This window comes from Canis aureus, chromosome 10 (assembly GCF_053574225.1).
Source record: "Canis aureus isolate CA01 chromosome 10, VMU_Caureus_v.1.0, whole genome shotgun sequence".
Lineage (NCBI taxonomy): Eukaryota > Metazoa > Chordata > Mammalia > Carnivora > Canidae > Canis > Canis aureus.
Window position 1 is genome coordinate 2,338,075 of NC_135620.1, and position 13,738 is coordinate 2,351,812.

A 13,738-nucleotide genomic window follows, 5' to 3' on the forward strand; every position below is an offset into this window, starting at 1 on the left:
TGTGTGCCCCCAGAGCATGGAATGTGGGCTTTCAGGAGGGATTAGGGGAAGCTCTTATCCTTCCCCAACTTAAAGCACCATCCTTAGAGCTACTGTAAGTTCTACCAAACAGAGATTCATTCATATTAAGCAGCACACACACAAAAAAAAAAAAAAAAGCAGCACACATGCACCCACAGATGCATATTTGAAGTGTCTAGCAGTGGAGCCTCCCCTCAGTGTAAAATGGTTAATTAAACCATTTTACCCTAGGGTTTGTGAAGGCTTTAGCTCCATATCACAGGCTTATTGTGTCCATTTTGGAGATTAGGAGTTAAGGCCAGAGGGATGAAATGGCTCACAAGGTGCTAGAGAAGCTTTGTAGGAATGTCAGGCATCAGCTATCTGGTCTCAGATGGCATGGGGGCCCAGGGGTTTGAAGGGACAGGTGGCTGTCCACATTCCCCAAGGAAGAGTCTGGGTGGGGGAGGCAGGTGCAGTCCTAAATTTCTGACCACCTCTTGGACATTTTTACCTTGATTGCTCCAGAGACCTTTCAAAAGCAGCATGCCCCACAGACACGTTGCCTTTCCCCAAGTCCACCCCTGACCAACACGCCTACCTCAGTGCCTACATCTCCACCTCTGTCCCTCACCTCCACACCTGCCCAAACACTCTGTGCTGTCCCTTTGCTCCCCAGATCCTCACGGGGAGTCGGGACAATCACAGGCCAATCTCATGCTGGGGATACCACCACGAAAGGCAAACATAAGCCCCCTTATCCTTGCACTAAGCAGTTGTCAAATGCAATGAGCCAACCACTGCGAGGGTTGAGCCCCTCCCCCCACAATGAGAGGGCCTCAACATGTGACACTAGGGTTGGAATGGTCACCAGTCATCTGTAAGGCCATGCAAAGAACACAGCTTTTGCTCCCAAGTAGCATAATGGTGTTAGGTGGGAGAGGGCCTTGTGTTCTAGAGAGAGAATCTAACCATTGGGTAAAGTCTGAACCAGTGAGGAGAGACTGGTGTGGGGAGACACTGGCGTGGCAAGCCAGGGGATGGACGTTGAGGCAGGCCAAACAGTGGGTTGGAGAGGCGGGGTCTGGAGTGGGGCTGTCCCAGGATCTGGCTCTCTGGGTGGAAGGCGTCCACTGCTAGGTGTCTGAGCGCTATAAGTGCAAAGCACTTTGCCAGAGGGGCAGGGAGAGAAGAGGGGTAAGCCTGGAGCTCCCAGCCACCCCGCCTTTGGTGCTGCCTCTGAGAATGGATATGACTTCGTGACCAGTTAATTGCCTGTGGGGGATGAGTGGCGTCAGGAACGCTTAACAGATGACCGCCAGCCACTAAGATGGCAAACCTAGCAAAAGGGAGAGCCAGTGCTTCCAGGACTGGTGGAGAAAAGGTGGTTCGATCAGCTTATGGCCTTTACATTCCATAAACTGCAGAAATGCAAGGAACGCAGACACGTAAAGAGTCAGGAGTTGCTTCCCATAATCCTGTCCCCTGAAGATCATCTCTGTGCCTTTGTCTTCTCAATTTCAAAATGACAAGAATAGCACCCACCTCAGGGGGCATTAGAAGGGTGTGGTGTGCACAGGTGCAAAGCCTGGGCTGGCACACAGAAAGTGCTAAATCCATGTTTGCTATTATTATCCTAACAGGATGTATGGGGGAAGCAGAATTTGGGAGTCAAGGAGTATAAGCATTCTTCTATCACTGTGAGCGCCTGTTTGCCTATTTGCCCACACCCTTGCCAACATGGGAATTCTCTATCCTTGAAACACTTGCTCATCTTGTAGGGTGGAGAGTTGTGTGTGCCCTGTGGCTCCAGGTGTCCTGCTCAGTGGTGGGTGTGGTGCGGTCTGAGGGGTGGAGGTGCCCTGCCAAGAGACATTTTGGAAGCCAGGTGCCCCTCAGGACTAGGGCTCAGGAAAGCGACCCAGAGAGGGTGGAATAGCTCAAAAGTAGAGGTGGAGCCCTGGAGGCTGCCATCACCAGGAGAAGGGAGCACACCAGTGAGCAAGGCCAAGAGCCTCTGGCTGGCCTGTGACCCAGGACCCTTTGCTGTGGCCTCATTGCCCCACATCTGTTCCATCTACCTGACAGCTCCAGGTCACCCATATTCCAGCCTTGCACATTCCTTCTGCCCTGTGTGTTCTCCTGAGCCAGCGAGCTCCTACTCAGTCCACAAAGCACTTTTCAGCTCCTCCTACCAGCAAGGCTTTCTCTGACCCCACACTGCCCCCTCCCCACTGCAGCCTGCTGTGACATACAAAACACTCAGCAGGCAGTGACAGCCAAGGGCCCAGTATGCATTTGTTCTTGACGTAGTATTATGTTGTTTGTGTTCCTGATAATTCTGGGGACGATTCTCATTTTGCAAGTGGGAAAACCGGGGCTTGGAAAGAGCAAGTCAGAGAGTGGCATCATGGAGCACACAGTCAGGCTCAGGGGGCCCCAAGCACATCCTGGGAATGAACAACCCCTCTTATCTCAGCCTTCTCAGTCTTGTAGGGTCAGGGGACTGTGGCCTCTTGGCCCTCACCCTTGACCTCTGGAGGCACAGAAGTTAGCTGCCAGGTATGGGGGGACTCTAGGACCGAACACCCTTGTGATTCTCCCTCTAAGAGTGAAGGGAGAGCAACCTGGAGCAGGTCTCCCCAAAACTGCCCGGCTCTCAGACAGATGCATAGAGGCCCCAGGCCCAGCCTCGCCTGGCCAGCTGTTCCCCATGTTCCTTCTTGGGCTCACCTCCGTCCTCCTGGGCACAGCTGTGAAGGAGAGTTCAGATGAGACTGGCATGACTGCCACATAGTCCCCATCCCCCACAAGGTGACCATGGCAGTTGTCTGCAGTAAGAAACTGTCAGCATGTGGAGGGATACCCCTGAGCTCACAGACCATCCCAACTTCATCCCTGGGTTGGCCATCCATGCTGGACCTGAGGACAGAGCAGTGACCAATGACGGGGCTGGGGCAAGGACAAGGCACTCAGCCTTAGGTCTCCCAGTGAGTAGCAGTAGCCATCATCTAAGCACTGGGCACTGAGAGCAGGAAAGAATAAAGGACACAACGTGAGGCCTGCAGGGAGGTGGGCAAGGCTGGCAAGGATGTGGTAGATGCTGGATGTGGCAGGTGCACTGGAGGTTGAAGCCGGCCAGGAAGGTGGAGCCTGTTGGGATGGACTTCACCCTGGAGGCCAGGCCAAGGGCATGCACAGTTCCCAAGGGCCACAGGGACCCGGTGAATGTGTCTTCAGGCCATGACGCCCCTCTGGGCCGACGGACCAATTGGAGGCCAAAAAGGAGGCTGCTGGGGAATAGAGACAGGTAGTTCTGGGAGAGTAGGGGCCAGAGATGTGAGGACTGGGACCTGGGCAGGGACAGGCCCAGACTCGGCCAGACATGAGCTCCTGCACAGCTGCCAGCCCACTGCCTCCGTGAGTCCTGGGGCCTCAGTTTCCTCATTGCCAACTGGCCTCGGATTCTTCCCTTCCTCCTGGGCTGTGTGAGGAGCAAAGGAAGCAACGACTGCAAGGCTATGGTCAACTGCAAGGCTATGGTCGGTGCCTCATATTCAGGACTTCCCACACCCCCGCCCCCTGCCACTTGCCCCTCACCCAGGATCCCAGTGTGCTGCTCTCACAGCCGGCTGCCTGTGGCTGACGCCAAGGTCCCCACCGCCCAAGGCTGCTGACAGCACAGAGAAGAGAAGGTGTGCACTCTGGCCTCTCCGACCTCTGCCCGGCGCCTGCCCCGACTGCTCTGTTGCAAGCTGGGGGGCCAGGGCCGCTGGCCAGGGGAAGGAAGAAGCCAGTTCCTGGGCCAGGAACAGGAAGGCAGGGGGAGTGCAGCAGAGGCCAGGATGACAGCGCTTCCTGCTGCGGGAAAGGAAGGACAGTGGGGACAGACAACAGCCAGTCAGGAAGGATGCATCTTCTTTGGGGTTGCAGGTGGGGGCTGGGCAGCGTGGAACCTCTGGGCAAGGCAGTCATTGGGTCAAACCTGTCTTAGCTGCTGAGCATTCTAGGGTACACGTGGTCACCAGGGAGCTTGGTCTATAAAAATGGAAACAGGGTCTAATCTAGTTCCAACATAAAGGACAACCTGAGGTTTAGCCAGCCAGTCAGCCATTCACCTATCCTTCTATCCACTCACCCATCCATGCATGCATGCATCCATTCATCCTTACATCCATCCATCCATCCACTCCTCCTTCTATCTATCCATCCACCTATCCATCTATACGTCTATCTGGCTACCCCCCCTTCCATCCTTTCATCCATCTTTCCATCCATTCATCCACCCACTCACCTACCTGCCCATCCATCCATCTGCCTGTCCATCTATTCTTCTTCTAGCCTTCCTTCCATCTTTTCATCCATATATCCATCCATCCATCCACCCACCCTTCTATTCCTCTATCTGTCCATCTAACAATACAGCTAGCCATCTTTCCATCCACTCACTCATTCATTCATCCATCTATCCATCCACTCATCCACTTTTTCATTCAACAAGTATTTATAGAGTCTTAGTTCTGTGCCAGGTACTGTGCTAAACATGCGGTGGGGTTAAAAAAAAAAAAAAAAGAGGAGAAGCACATCCTACAGCTGCTCCCATACGGGGAGATGGGAGCTATCAAGGAGAAGCCTTGGGAGGGGTGAAGAGGGTGTGGGTCTGATGTTCAGCATCAGAAATGTGGGACCCAGGATGTCTGGAGGGTGTCCAAGTGCAACAGCGACTGGGTACTTCAGGCTGGAGGTGAGAGGACAGGCCGTAGAGACTCTGGAGGTATCTAGACACTTAAGGGAGAGATCTACAGAAAAGAGACTGAGGTGCTGGGCAGAGAGAAAGGAGGAAGACAAGGCAACAGTGAGCTCACAGAAGGTAGCAGAGGAGGTGGTAGCCCTATTCCCTGCCTGGAGTGCCCACTGGTCCTGCAGCATGGAGATCATGGGATGCCTTGACTCCATAAAGCATCTGCACCCCAGAGGGAGGATGAGCAAATATGAGAGGAGGGGACAGCAATGAAGGGGAATAGGAAAGGGGGCAGGGCTGGAAGGGAATAGAGGATCAAGGAATTTGGGAGGGGAAGGGTTAGGTATTTATAGGATGGGAGATGGAAGGCTTGGCTTTGGGAAGGGAAGTATCAGAAGGTTTCCAGGGCCCAGGCAGGGTGTGTGGAGTTTGGATGTGGGAAGATCTCCATCTAATGGCTTTATTTCATTAATGCTGAGAGTGAGGGAGGAGAGAACACCCTGTGCTTCAGTCCAAGGGCCCATTTAGGATCTGCCTATAGGACAAGAAAGGAGGGGTGGGGTAGCAGCATAGGGCTCTGGCTTTGCACTGCATGCTGAGCCACTGAGGGCCATGGTGGTGCCACAGGGTTGGAATGGAAGGTGAAAAACAAGGAAACAATCCGATTAGTGGACCAAGGGCCATAATGTGCCAGGACAGGGATGAGGCCAGGAGAGGGTATCTATGGAGAGGAGTCCCTGGACTGGGAATTTTGATGAGGCTGAAGGACTTAGCGGTGGTAGGACAAGGGCACCTAACAAGAGGCAGATGAGATGGGGAGAGCAGCGCAGGAAGGCAGGAACTTGGTGGTGGTGTAGCTTCTGATAAGGACCAGGTCCAGGGTGTGCCCAGGAAGTGAGTGGCTGACAGGAGGAGGGAGGACAGTGGAGATGAGGACCACAAAGGCCAGCATGCTGGTGAGTCATCTGTGTGGATGTTGAAATCATGGGGAACAGGATGGCCTGAGTTGGGGTGATGGGAGCTGGAGAGGCAGGAACAGAGAATGAGGGGAAGTAACAGGACTGCAGCTGCTGACAGCCTTAGTGGGGAGCAGGTGGTACCATTAGAGAAAGGAGATGACCGCAAGGAGCTTCCACTGCCAGGCATGTGCAGGGGAGAGCACTACTACCTCTGGGGCAGGAGTCCTTAGGAAAGTGAGGTTTCAATTAAGCAGAAGGGATGGAGGAGGACAGTCAGGTCCACAGCAAAGTCTGCTGATCATTCAGGGCCTGGTGGACGTGAGTGAAGACAGGGGCACTGGGACAAGAAAAGAGAGACTTGTACAGGTGGATAAAGGGTTGCCAAGGACAATGGATGGTCTCTCTGTTTAGTATAGTGATATGGACGCTTCCTTTGGTAATATGATAGCCTCTGGGAAGGGAGATCCTACAGGCCCCATTCCCTATCCATCAGCCCACTCTAGCATCCACCCTTCCATCCACAATCCACCCATCCATCCATTCCTATCCACCCACAGTCCAACCATTCAGACCCTATCAACCCATCCACCTACCACCCTTTCGTTTACCCATCCACTATCCACCCATCCACCATTGATTCATCATTCCATCCATCCACTATCCATCTACCCACCATCAATCTACCCACCTATCCACCCACCCATTTATTCATCTGATCATCCATCACCCATTCTACCATTATTGAATCTTCCATCTTCGGTGTGTATCTTCTCTGTACTGAATTTAGGAATGTGAAGAAAACATAGCCTCTCCCCAATGTGAGCAGAAAACCATAATTCAGTCTGAGAAGTGTTCTAACAGTAGGGGCCCAGGGAGCCAAAGCTGCTTGAGTAACACTGATTGCCCCACCAGGGGAAGAGATGTATGAATTGGGCCCAGCGCGGGGGGGGGGGGGGGGGGGGGGTTCCCATTAGGAAAGGAAATACAAATGTCCAGGGATAAAAGACAGGTGAAGACAAGACTTCAAGATATGAAAAGTCTGGCACTTTGGGACAAAGGTGAGAGCTCTGTACCTCTCAGAAATGTATCCGGAGATGAAGCTGGAGAGAAGGGCAGTGGGCAGAGTCCTGGCATCCCCCTACTTTATCCGGAAGCAAAAGGGAGCTGCCCAAGGAAGTGGGGCTGGCATCTGCCACAGCTGCATGGCCAGGGGTGCCAGGTGTGTGCCTTGGATGTGTACCCCAGGGGACCATGGGCCTCCCTGGGTGTCCCAGGGCAGTGCTGCAGGCCTCACCATGGGCATGCACAGGCCTGGGGCAGGTGGGTGCTGGCAACCATGCCTCTCCTCTGGTGCCCACACACCAGCCTCAGGCCTGACCCCCAACTGGTCCACTGGGAGGGCCCATTCTCTCATCCCCTGCAGGTCCAGACCCAAGCCCACTGTCCCTCCTCTTCTATAGCTCAGAGGCCAGTTGTCTGCTTGCTGTGGCTTTATTCACCTTCCATTCCCTGGAAAATCCTATTTTTCCTTCAACACCCAGGCCCTAACTCCTAGAGGGGAGCTTTCCCTTTGCAGCACACCCCCTTCCCAGTAGCCTTGCCCGGAGGTGTGCAGTGGAGGCTGGTGTGCATGGAGGGCTAACACTCACCCTAGGGAGGATGAATCTGGTGGCAGAGCCCCCTGGCCTGACTGCCAGGAAGGGGTGCACTGGGTTCAGGCTGGGTCAACAGTGGCCAGGTGAGTGGCCTTCTGAGGGTGGTGGTGCAGCCCAGTAAGAGGGCCTCGTTTTCCCTGTCTGTACAATGAGACTAGATGTTCAGTGAAGACCTTCTCCTTCTGACCTGCGTGGTGGGGTGCCTAGAAAGTTTTGGCCAGCAGGAGGCATGGAAGGGAGGGGCGAGCCAGGCCCTGGCCAGTGGCCATCCTGTCCATGTGATCTGAAATGAGATCTTGGTGTACACAGCATGCCGTCCTGGTGCTGCCTCCTAGGGCAGGTCAGGGTCAGGGTGGTGTAAAGCCAACTAGGTGGAGGGTCCCTGGGATCCACGTTCTGCAATTAGCTGTCAGGGTGGGACAATGCTGCATCAGGGAGCTGGGCCAGAGAGGACAAAGGAGCTGGATCTGTGGGACTGGAGAGGATGGCAGGCTGGGGCCAGTAGTGGTCAGTGCCCCCCAGGAGGACAAGGACACAGGGGGAGGGACAGGACACAGCCCTGGGCCTCCAGCCACACAGTCCTCTCTTCCTGTTGTCTCAGGATGGTCCTGGCAGGATGCATCTGCCAGAGTTCCATGTCCAGACCTCCCCCAAGGCTTGCTCCTACCCCTACCGGGATCGCACGCACACACACACACACACACACACACACACACACGCCCATGGGCACGCACACACTGACATGCCAAAGACATGCATACACATCCACTCCATAGGCACACATATCCACACCCACAAGTACAGACACATACATACACACACGCACACGTGCGCACGGACCCTCACCTATCAACATGCACACAGGCGGGGGCACACACTGCCCTGCCAGGAGGAGGATGGTGGGCAAGAAACTACATGGGCAGCAGGGCAGCAGGAGGGTTTTCAACCAGGCAAAGCAGTTAATTGTGCGATTGGGGCCAAGCCCTGGGAGGGGCTTGGAGGAGTGGGAGGAATGAAGGAACAAGGCCAGGGATTAGGGGGGAGCTAGGGTAGCTGGAGGGGGCTGCAAGGGTGAACAGAAGCATATGGAGCCAAGGACATGAGGTAAAGTCCACAGGACCTGGGAAAGAGTGAGGTCATAGGCAGAATTTTGGGGGAAGGCCGAGGCCCTTGGTTCTGGGCATCTGGGGAGGGTCTGCACTGTAACACCAGTACAAGCAGTGGCTGTGCATCTGAGGTTCAGGAAGGAGGGGCCTCAGGCAGACATGTGAGGGTCACAATGCCAAGGTGACACATTCCAGGTCTCCCCCAGTGTAGGATCAGGCCTGCAGTCTCCCCAGTCGACTTCATGCTGACAGCTCAGCTTATGTGGGGCCAGAGATTGGGGTTGGGTAGGTCAGGGCTCACTGGGGTCTGGGACCTGTCTGCTGCCAGGGCCAGGAGCTGGGGCAGTCTCTGCCCCAGGAAAAAGTATACTCTTAGTACTGGATTGACGTCACCATGTGAACTCACGACCCAGCACCACACTAACCCTGTCTTCCACCCCAGGCCTGGCAAGGGGCTACTCCATGACCCCCCCAACTCTAAACATCACGGAGGAGACACACATCATTGACTCCGGTGACAGCCTATCCATCTCCTGCAGGTACTCAGACCTCAGCCAGAGAAATGGGCCTGGGTCCCCACCCCAGGCCAAGGGGACCGGAGAAGGCCAAAGCAGGAGGTAGTAGAGGAGAGCCCAGAAGGCAGCCCCTCCCCGAGGCAAAGGGACCTCAATGCTTAGTGGGGCTCCCTGGTCACCTGGGGGTGGGCACCCGAAGGCATGGACCATCCTTGGCCCTGCAGACACCTTGCAGCCACTCCCACCTTGCCCACACTCGCACCTGGGACACTTCTTGCCTACCTCCCAGGTCACCCTGCATGGACCCCAGATCCCCTACATCCACCCCAGCCACCCTCCGCTGGCACCAGGCCCACCCACCCAGACTGGCCCCATTACAGTCCCTGTAGCCCCAGGGATGATCAGCAGGCTTCTCTTCAGGCCAGCCTACCTCATGCAGGCCTAGGAGCCAGTGAGCCCCAAAATTGGGCTGATCTGATCTCTGGATGAGATGGGCTGCAGGCAAGGCATGGCCTCAGGAAGGGTCCCAGGGACTGTGCCCTGGGACCACAGCTGGGGCCTCTGTTATGCTCTCGTGTCCTCTGCCAGGGGGCAGCACCCCCTTGAGTGGTCCTGGCCAGGGGCTCAGGAGATGCCAGCCACCAGGGAGAAGGATGGCGAGGACATGGGAGTTGTGCAAGACTGCGAGGGCACGGACACCAGACCCTACTGCAAGGTGCTGCTGCTGCCCGAGGCACACGCCAACAACACAGGCAGCTACCGCTGCTACTACAAGTACATCAAGGCCCGCATCGAGGGCACCACAGCCGCCAGCACCTACGTGTTTGTGAGAGGTGAGGGGACCCAGGCTGCCTGGCCCCGCAGCTGCCCAGGAGACATGGGCCAGGGGCTTGGATCCTGGAGCGGTAATCTGCACTTGCACCCCCCGGCCCCATCCTGCAGACCCTGGAGGGAAGGGATACCCGACTGCCCCTCACCTGAGTGGAGGACCCCCGAGCCCCGCCTTCCCCTCTCACAACCTGCTCCCTCTCCCCAGACTTGGAGCAGCCATTCATCAACAAGCCAGACACGCTCCTGGTCAACAGGAAGGATTCCATGTGGGTGCCCTGCCTGGTGTCTTTCCCCGGCCTCAACATCACGCTGAGATCGGTACAGCCCTTATCCCCAGTCCCAGCCCAGGATCCAGCCATCCTGTCCCATCCCGGGGAAAGGTGCCCACTGGTCTGGCTGGGAGAAAGAGTACTGACGGCCACCGTGTCCCTGCAGCAAAACTTAGCACTGCAGCCTGATGGGCAGGAGCTGGTGTGGGACGACCGCCGGGGCATGCGGGTGCCCACGCCACTGCTGCGCGATGCACTGTACCTGCAGTGCGAGACCACCTGGGGTGGCCAGGCCTTCCTCTCCAATCCCTTCCTCGTGCATATCACAGGTAGGGGCCGCCCGCTCTGCAGGGCCCTCCCCCAGTGACCACTGCCCACGTCCCAGGAGAACTACAGGAGGAGGACGGGGGATCCCCCAAATCCCAGTGGTGGGGCCGGCCATAGGTGCCACCACTGATCTTGGTGGGCGCCCTGCGCATGCCATCCCATGAGGAGCATGGGGGTCACTGTGCATGTATCACCAGGCAATGAGCTCTATGACATCCAGCTGTTCCCCAAGAAGTCGCTGGAGCTGCTGGTCGGGGAGAAGCTGGTCCTGAACTGCACAGTGTGGGCTGAATTCAACTCGGGTGTCACCTTCGACTGGGACTACCCAGGGAAGCAGGTGAAGCCGACGGCCCCACCACGGGCCATACTGGAACCATCCCCAAAAGTCCTTGTCACTGCCTACACCTGCCCTATGCCTGCACTGTCCCCAGGGGTCCCCATCACTGGCCACGCCCTCCTAGCCTCTGAATGGAAGAGGTGTGGACCCAGTCCCGCCTCTGAAGCCCCTGTCTGATGAAAGGGGCTACCCCAAGGAAAATTCTAGGTCTGGGCCCAAGGCTTCCAGGCCCACTTCTGGGCTGGGGTATGTGCCCCGGGCATTCAGTTCTGCCAGAGGCCACCTGCTCTGACCCTGGGCTTCCCCTGGCTGTGGGTAGGCAGAGCGGGGTAAGTGGGTGCCAGAGCGGCGCTCCCAGCAGACTCACACAGAGCTGTCCAGCATCCTGACCATCTACAACGTCAGTCAGAATGACCTGGGCCCCTATGTGTGTGAGGCCAACAATGGCATCCAGCGATTCCGGGAGAGCACCGAGGTCATCGTGCATGGTATGGCTTGCGGCTGGCTCAGGTGTCAGTCATCAGGCCTGGGGCCCCGGGGTACTTGTGCAGTGGGGGCAGGGGCAGAGGTCAGGGTGCACCTGAGCAGTGTGGAGTCTAGCCAGAGGGAAGGGAGGGCAATGAGTAGACCCCAGGAGGGCCCGATCTGCAGGCGTCTGGCCCCTGGGCGTGCTGGATCGTGGCTGAGAGCCCCTGAGCAGTGGTGGGTCAGTGCCTTCAGGCCCCGACTTTACACTGATGCCTCCCATCTGGCAGAAAAGCCCTTCATCAGCGTCGAATGGCTCAAGGGTCCTGTCCTGGAGGCCACGGCAGGAGATGAGCTGGTGAAGCTGCCTGTGAAGCTAGCGGCATACCCTCTACCGGAGTTCCAATGGTACCAGCCCTGGTCCCCTGCCTCTCGCTACCTACCAGGTCCAGCAGGAGAACAGACCACCGGGCAAGAAGTGCAGCATCCCCCTCCCATTAGGGTCTTTGCCCTGAGACCCTGACAGGGAGTTGCCTCTGAAGACACTCTAAGGAGTGTGCACCTAATACAATAATTAAGCCAGAGGGAAAGTTATCTTGCTACGAAACTGGGCAAGCTTGCACCTACGGGGCTGCTCTATGTGTGGGTGCAGTGGGCACAGTGCAGAGCTTTAGCTTACTGGTTCCTGCACCTGCTCAGTATATTGGAGGGCCCTGCCAGTGGGAGGGTGTTACGGAGCTCTGGCCTGCCCAGCAGCGTAGCTTTGGGTTTCCCAGGCCTCCCTGGACAGATTTGTCTCCCCGAGGACCCTCCTACCAGAAGCTGAGATGCCACAAGGGTTCCACAAACTGTTGTAGAGAAAGGCTCTGGGCCAGGCCAGAGCTGTGTGGCAGTAATCAAGAGTTTCCAGGAGGCCCACAGGCTCCATTGTCCCAGCTCTGGTCTGTGAACTGAGAGTAAGACCTCTCCTATGGGATGTATCAAAGGTCAGTGAGGCAGTGAGGGAGTCCCTTAGTGATGGTCCACCCTTGCTAGGTGCTCCCAGAGAGCTCCCTAAGAGCTCAAGTTGGCATAGAATCCCCACACACACCCTTGGGTCATCTGAGCAGTCCGTGTGGCCCAATGCTGGAAGGTCACACTCTAGCCTGACCCCCCCATGGTACAGACAGGAAACAGGTGGGGGAGGGGACAGGGCATTCCTACCTGAGTACTGAGTCCCCTGGGAGGGTTCTGCTTCATCCTTTCCCCGATGGCCAAAGGAGCCCTGCCCTTCCCAGCCTGGGGCACCTCCCTCCAGGCAGGATAACCTTTTCTGAAAGCCTGGGGCTGAGCAAGCAGAGGCCCCAGACATTGTCAGCTGGGATCTCACTGTGCTGGCCGTGGGCTTACAGCAGGCTTCTCCTAGGAGGGCCCCAGGATGGCCTGGGCCTGGTATAACCCTACATCTGAGGCCACAGGCTCTGGGCTCCATTGCAGGGGTACCTAATATAGGACCAGCATTTGGGGGGCAGGGCACAGCCTGGAGCCTCCTTCATATATCAGCCTCCTAGAGACACCTGGAGCTCTGCCCTCTGCCCCCGAAGGCCAGCAGGACTGCTCCTGCTCTGAGAGGGAAGCCCAGCTCTTCATTCAGGGTCTGGCCCAGGCGGCTGGCTGCTTCTCGCCATTCCCACTACATCTGGTTTTTCTTCTCTCGCTTGACCAACATCTGCCTCCAAGAAGCACTTAGCTGGGCCCACTGTCCACTGAGACACCTGCCCCGGGACCCTGTAGCACACAGGGGCCCACTCTACTAGGTTGTCAGGCGATGATTATGAGTACGTGAATGGATGGAAATCTAGTGGACAGATAGGCAGGCCGGTCCTCCACTCCCGAAGCACTCTGTGTCTGGGGCAGTGCTGACACGAAATGCCATAACTCCGTTCAACCTCACGACCCCTGCAAGAAAGTGCATTGTTTCCCCAGTTTTCAGATGAGGACACTAGGTGCCCAGGCCCATGAGAGGGCTTTCCCCTGATCATAGATACAGCAGGTGGCAGACTCGGGATTTTGCACCAGAGCCTGGCAGACCACATGGCCTCGGGTCTGTTCTGCCCTGCCCTGCTATGTGACCCCAGATGAGTCATGTCCCCTGCTTTCATCCCCCTTCACTGTTGCTGACCAAGGATGTGCCTCGGCCACAGCTCTGTGGCTGAATACCAGGTCAAGGCACCTGCCTGAGGGAGGACCATTTCCACGGAAAGCATGGGTTGCAGAGTGGCCACCCTGCAAGTACTCCCAGCTCAGGCCTGGGGAAGAGCCACCCTGTGGGGTGTGAGGCATCTGCTTACTCGCATATGCATTTATTTGCATATGAATATGCACTGAATGCCTGCTTCTACCGCTCTATTTGTGAGGGACATAGCAGTCCAGGGAGGACGGTGTCCACATGGCTTCGTGGGGGGAGATGGATGGTCAATAGACACGTGTGTGAAAATCAGTATGCTCATGAGCAAGCAGGTACAGAGCAGAGGGCAGGAGCTGGTTCATAGGG

The 13,738-nt window shown here is 56.6% G+C and overlaps 1 protein-coding gene across 1 annotated transcript in view; it reads left to right on the forward strand.

Moving 5' to 3' along the window:
- FLT4 (fms related receptor tyrosine kinase 4) overlaps positions 1 to 13,738 on the forward strand; it is a 39,723-nt gene that overhangs the window by 4,490 nt on the left and 21,495 nt on the right. Inside the window, exons 2-8 of the mRNA XM_077911084.1 lie at positions 8,904 to 9,000; positions 9,565 to 9,809; positions 10,013 to 10,125; positions 10,243 to 10,405; positions 10,601 to 10,740; positions 11,060 to 11,228; positions 11,496 to 11,613. Of these exons, the coding sequence (XP_077767210.1) occupies positions 8,904 to 9,000; positions 9,565 to 9,809; positions 10,013 to 10,125; positions 10,243 to 10,405; positions 10,601 to 10,740; positions 11,060 to 11,228; positions 11,496 to 11,613 (1,045 nt within the window). The remainder of the gene's footprint in view (positions 1 to 8,903; positions 9,001 to 9,564; positions 9,810 to 10,012; positions 10,126 to 10,242; positions 10,406 to 10,600; positions 10,741 to 11,059; positions 11,229 to 11,495; positions 11,614 to 13,738) is intronic.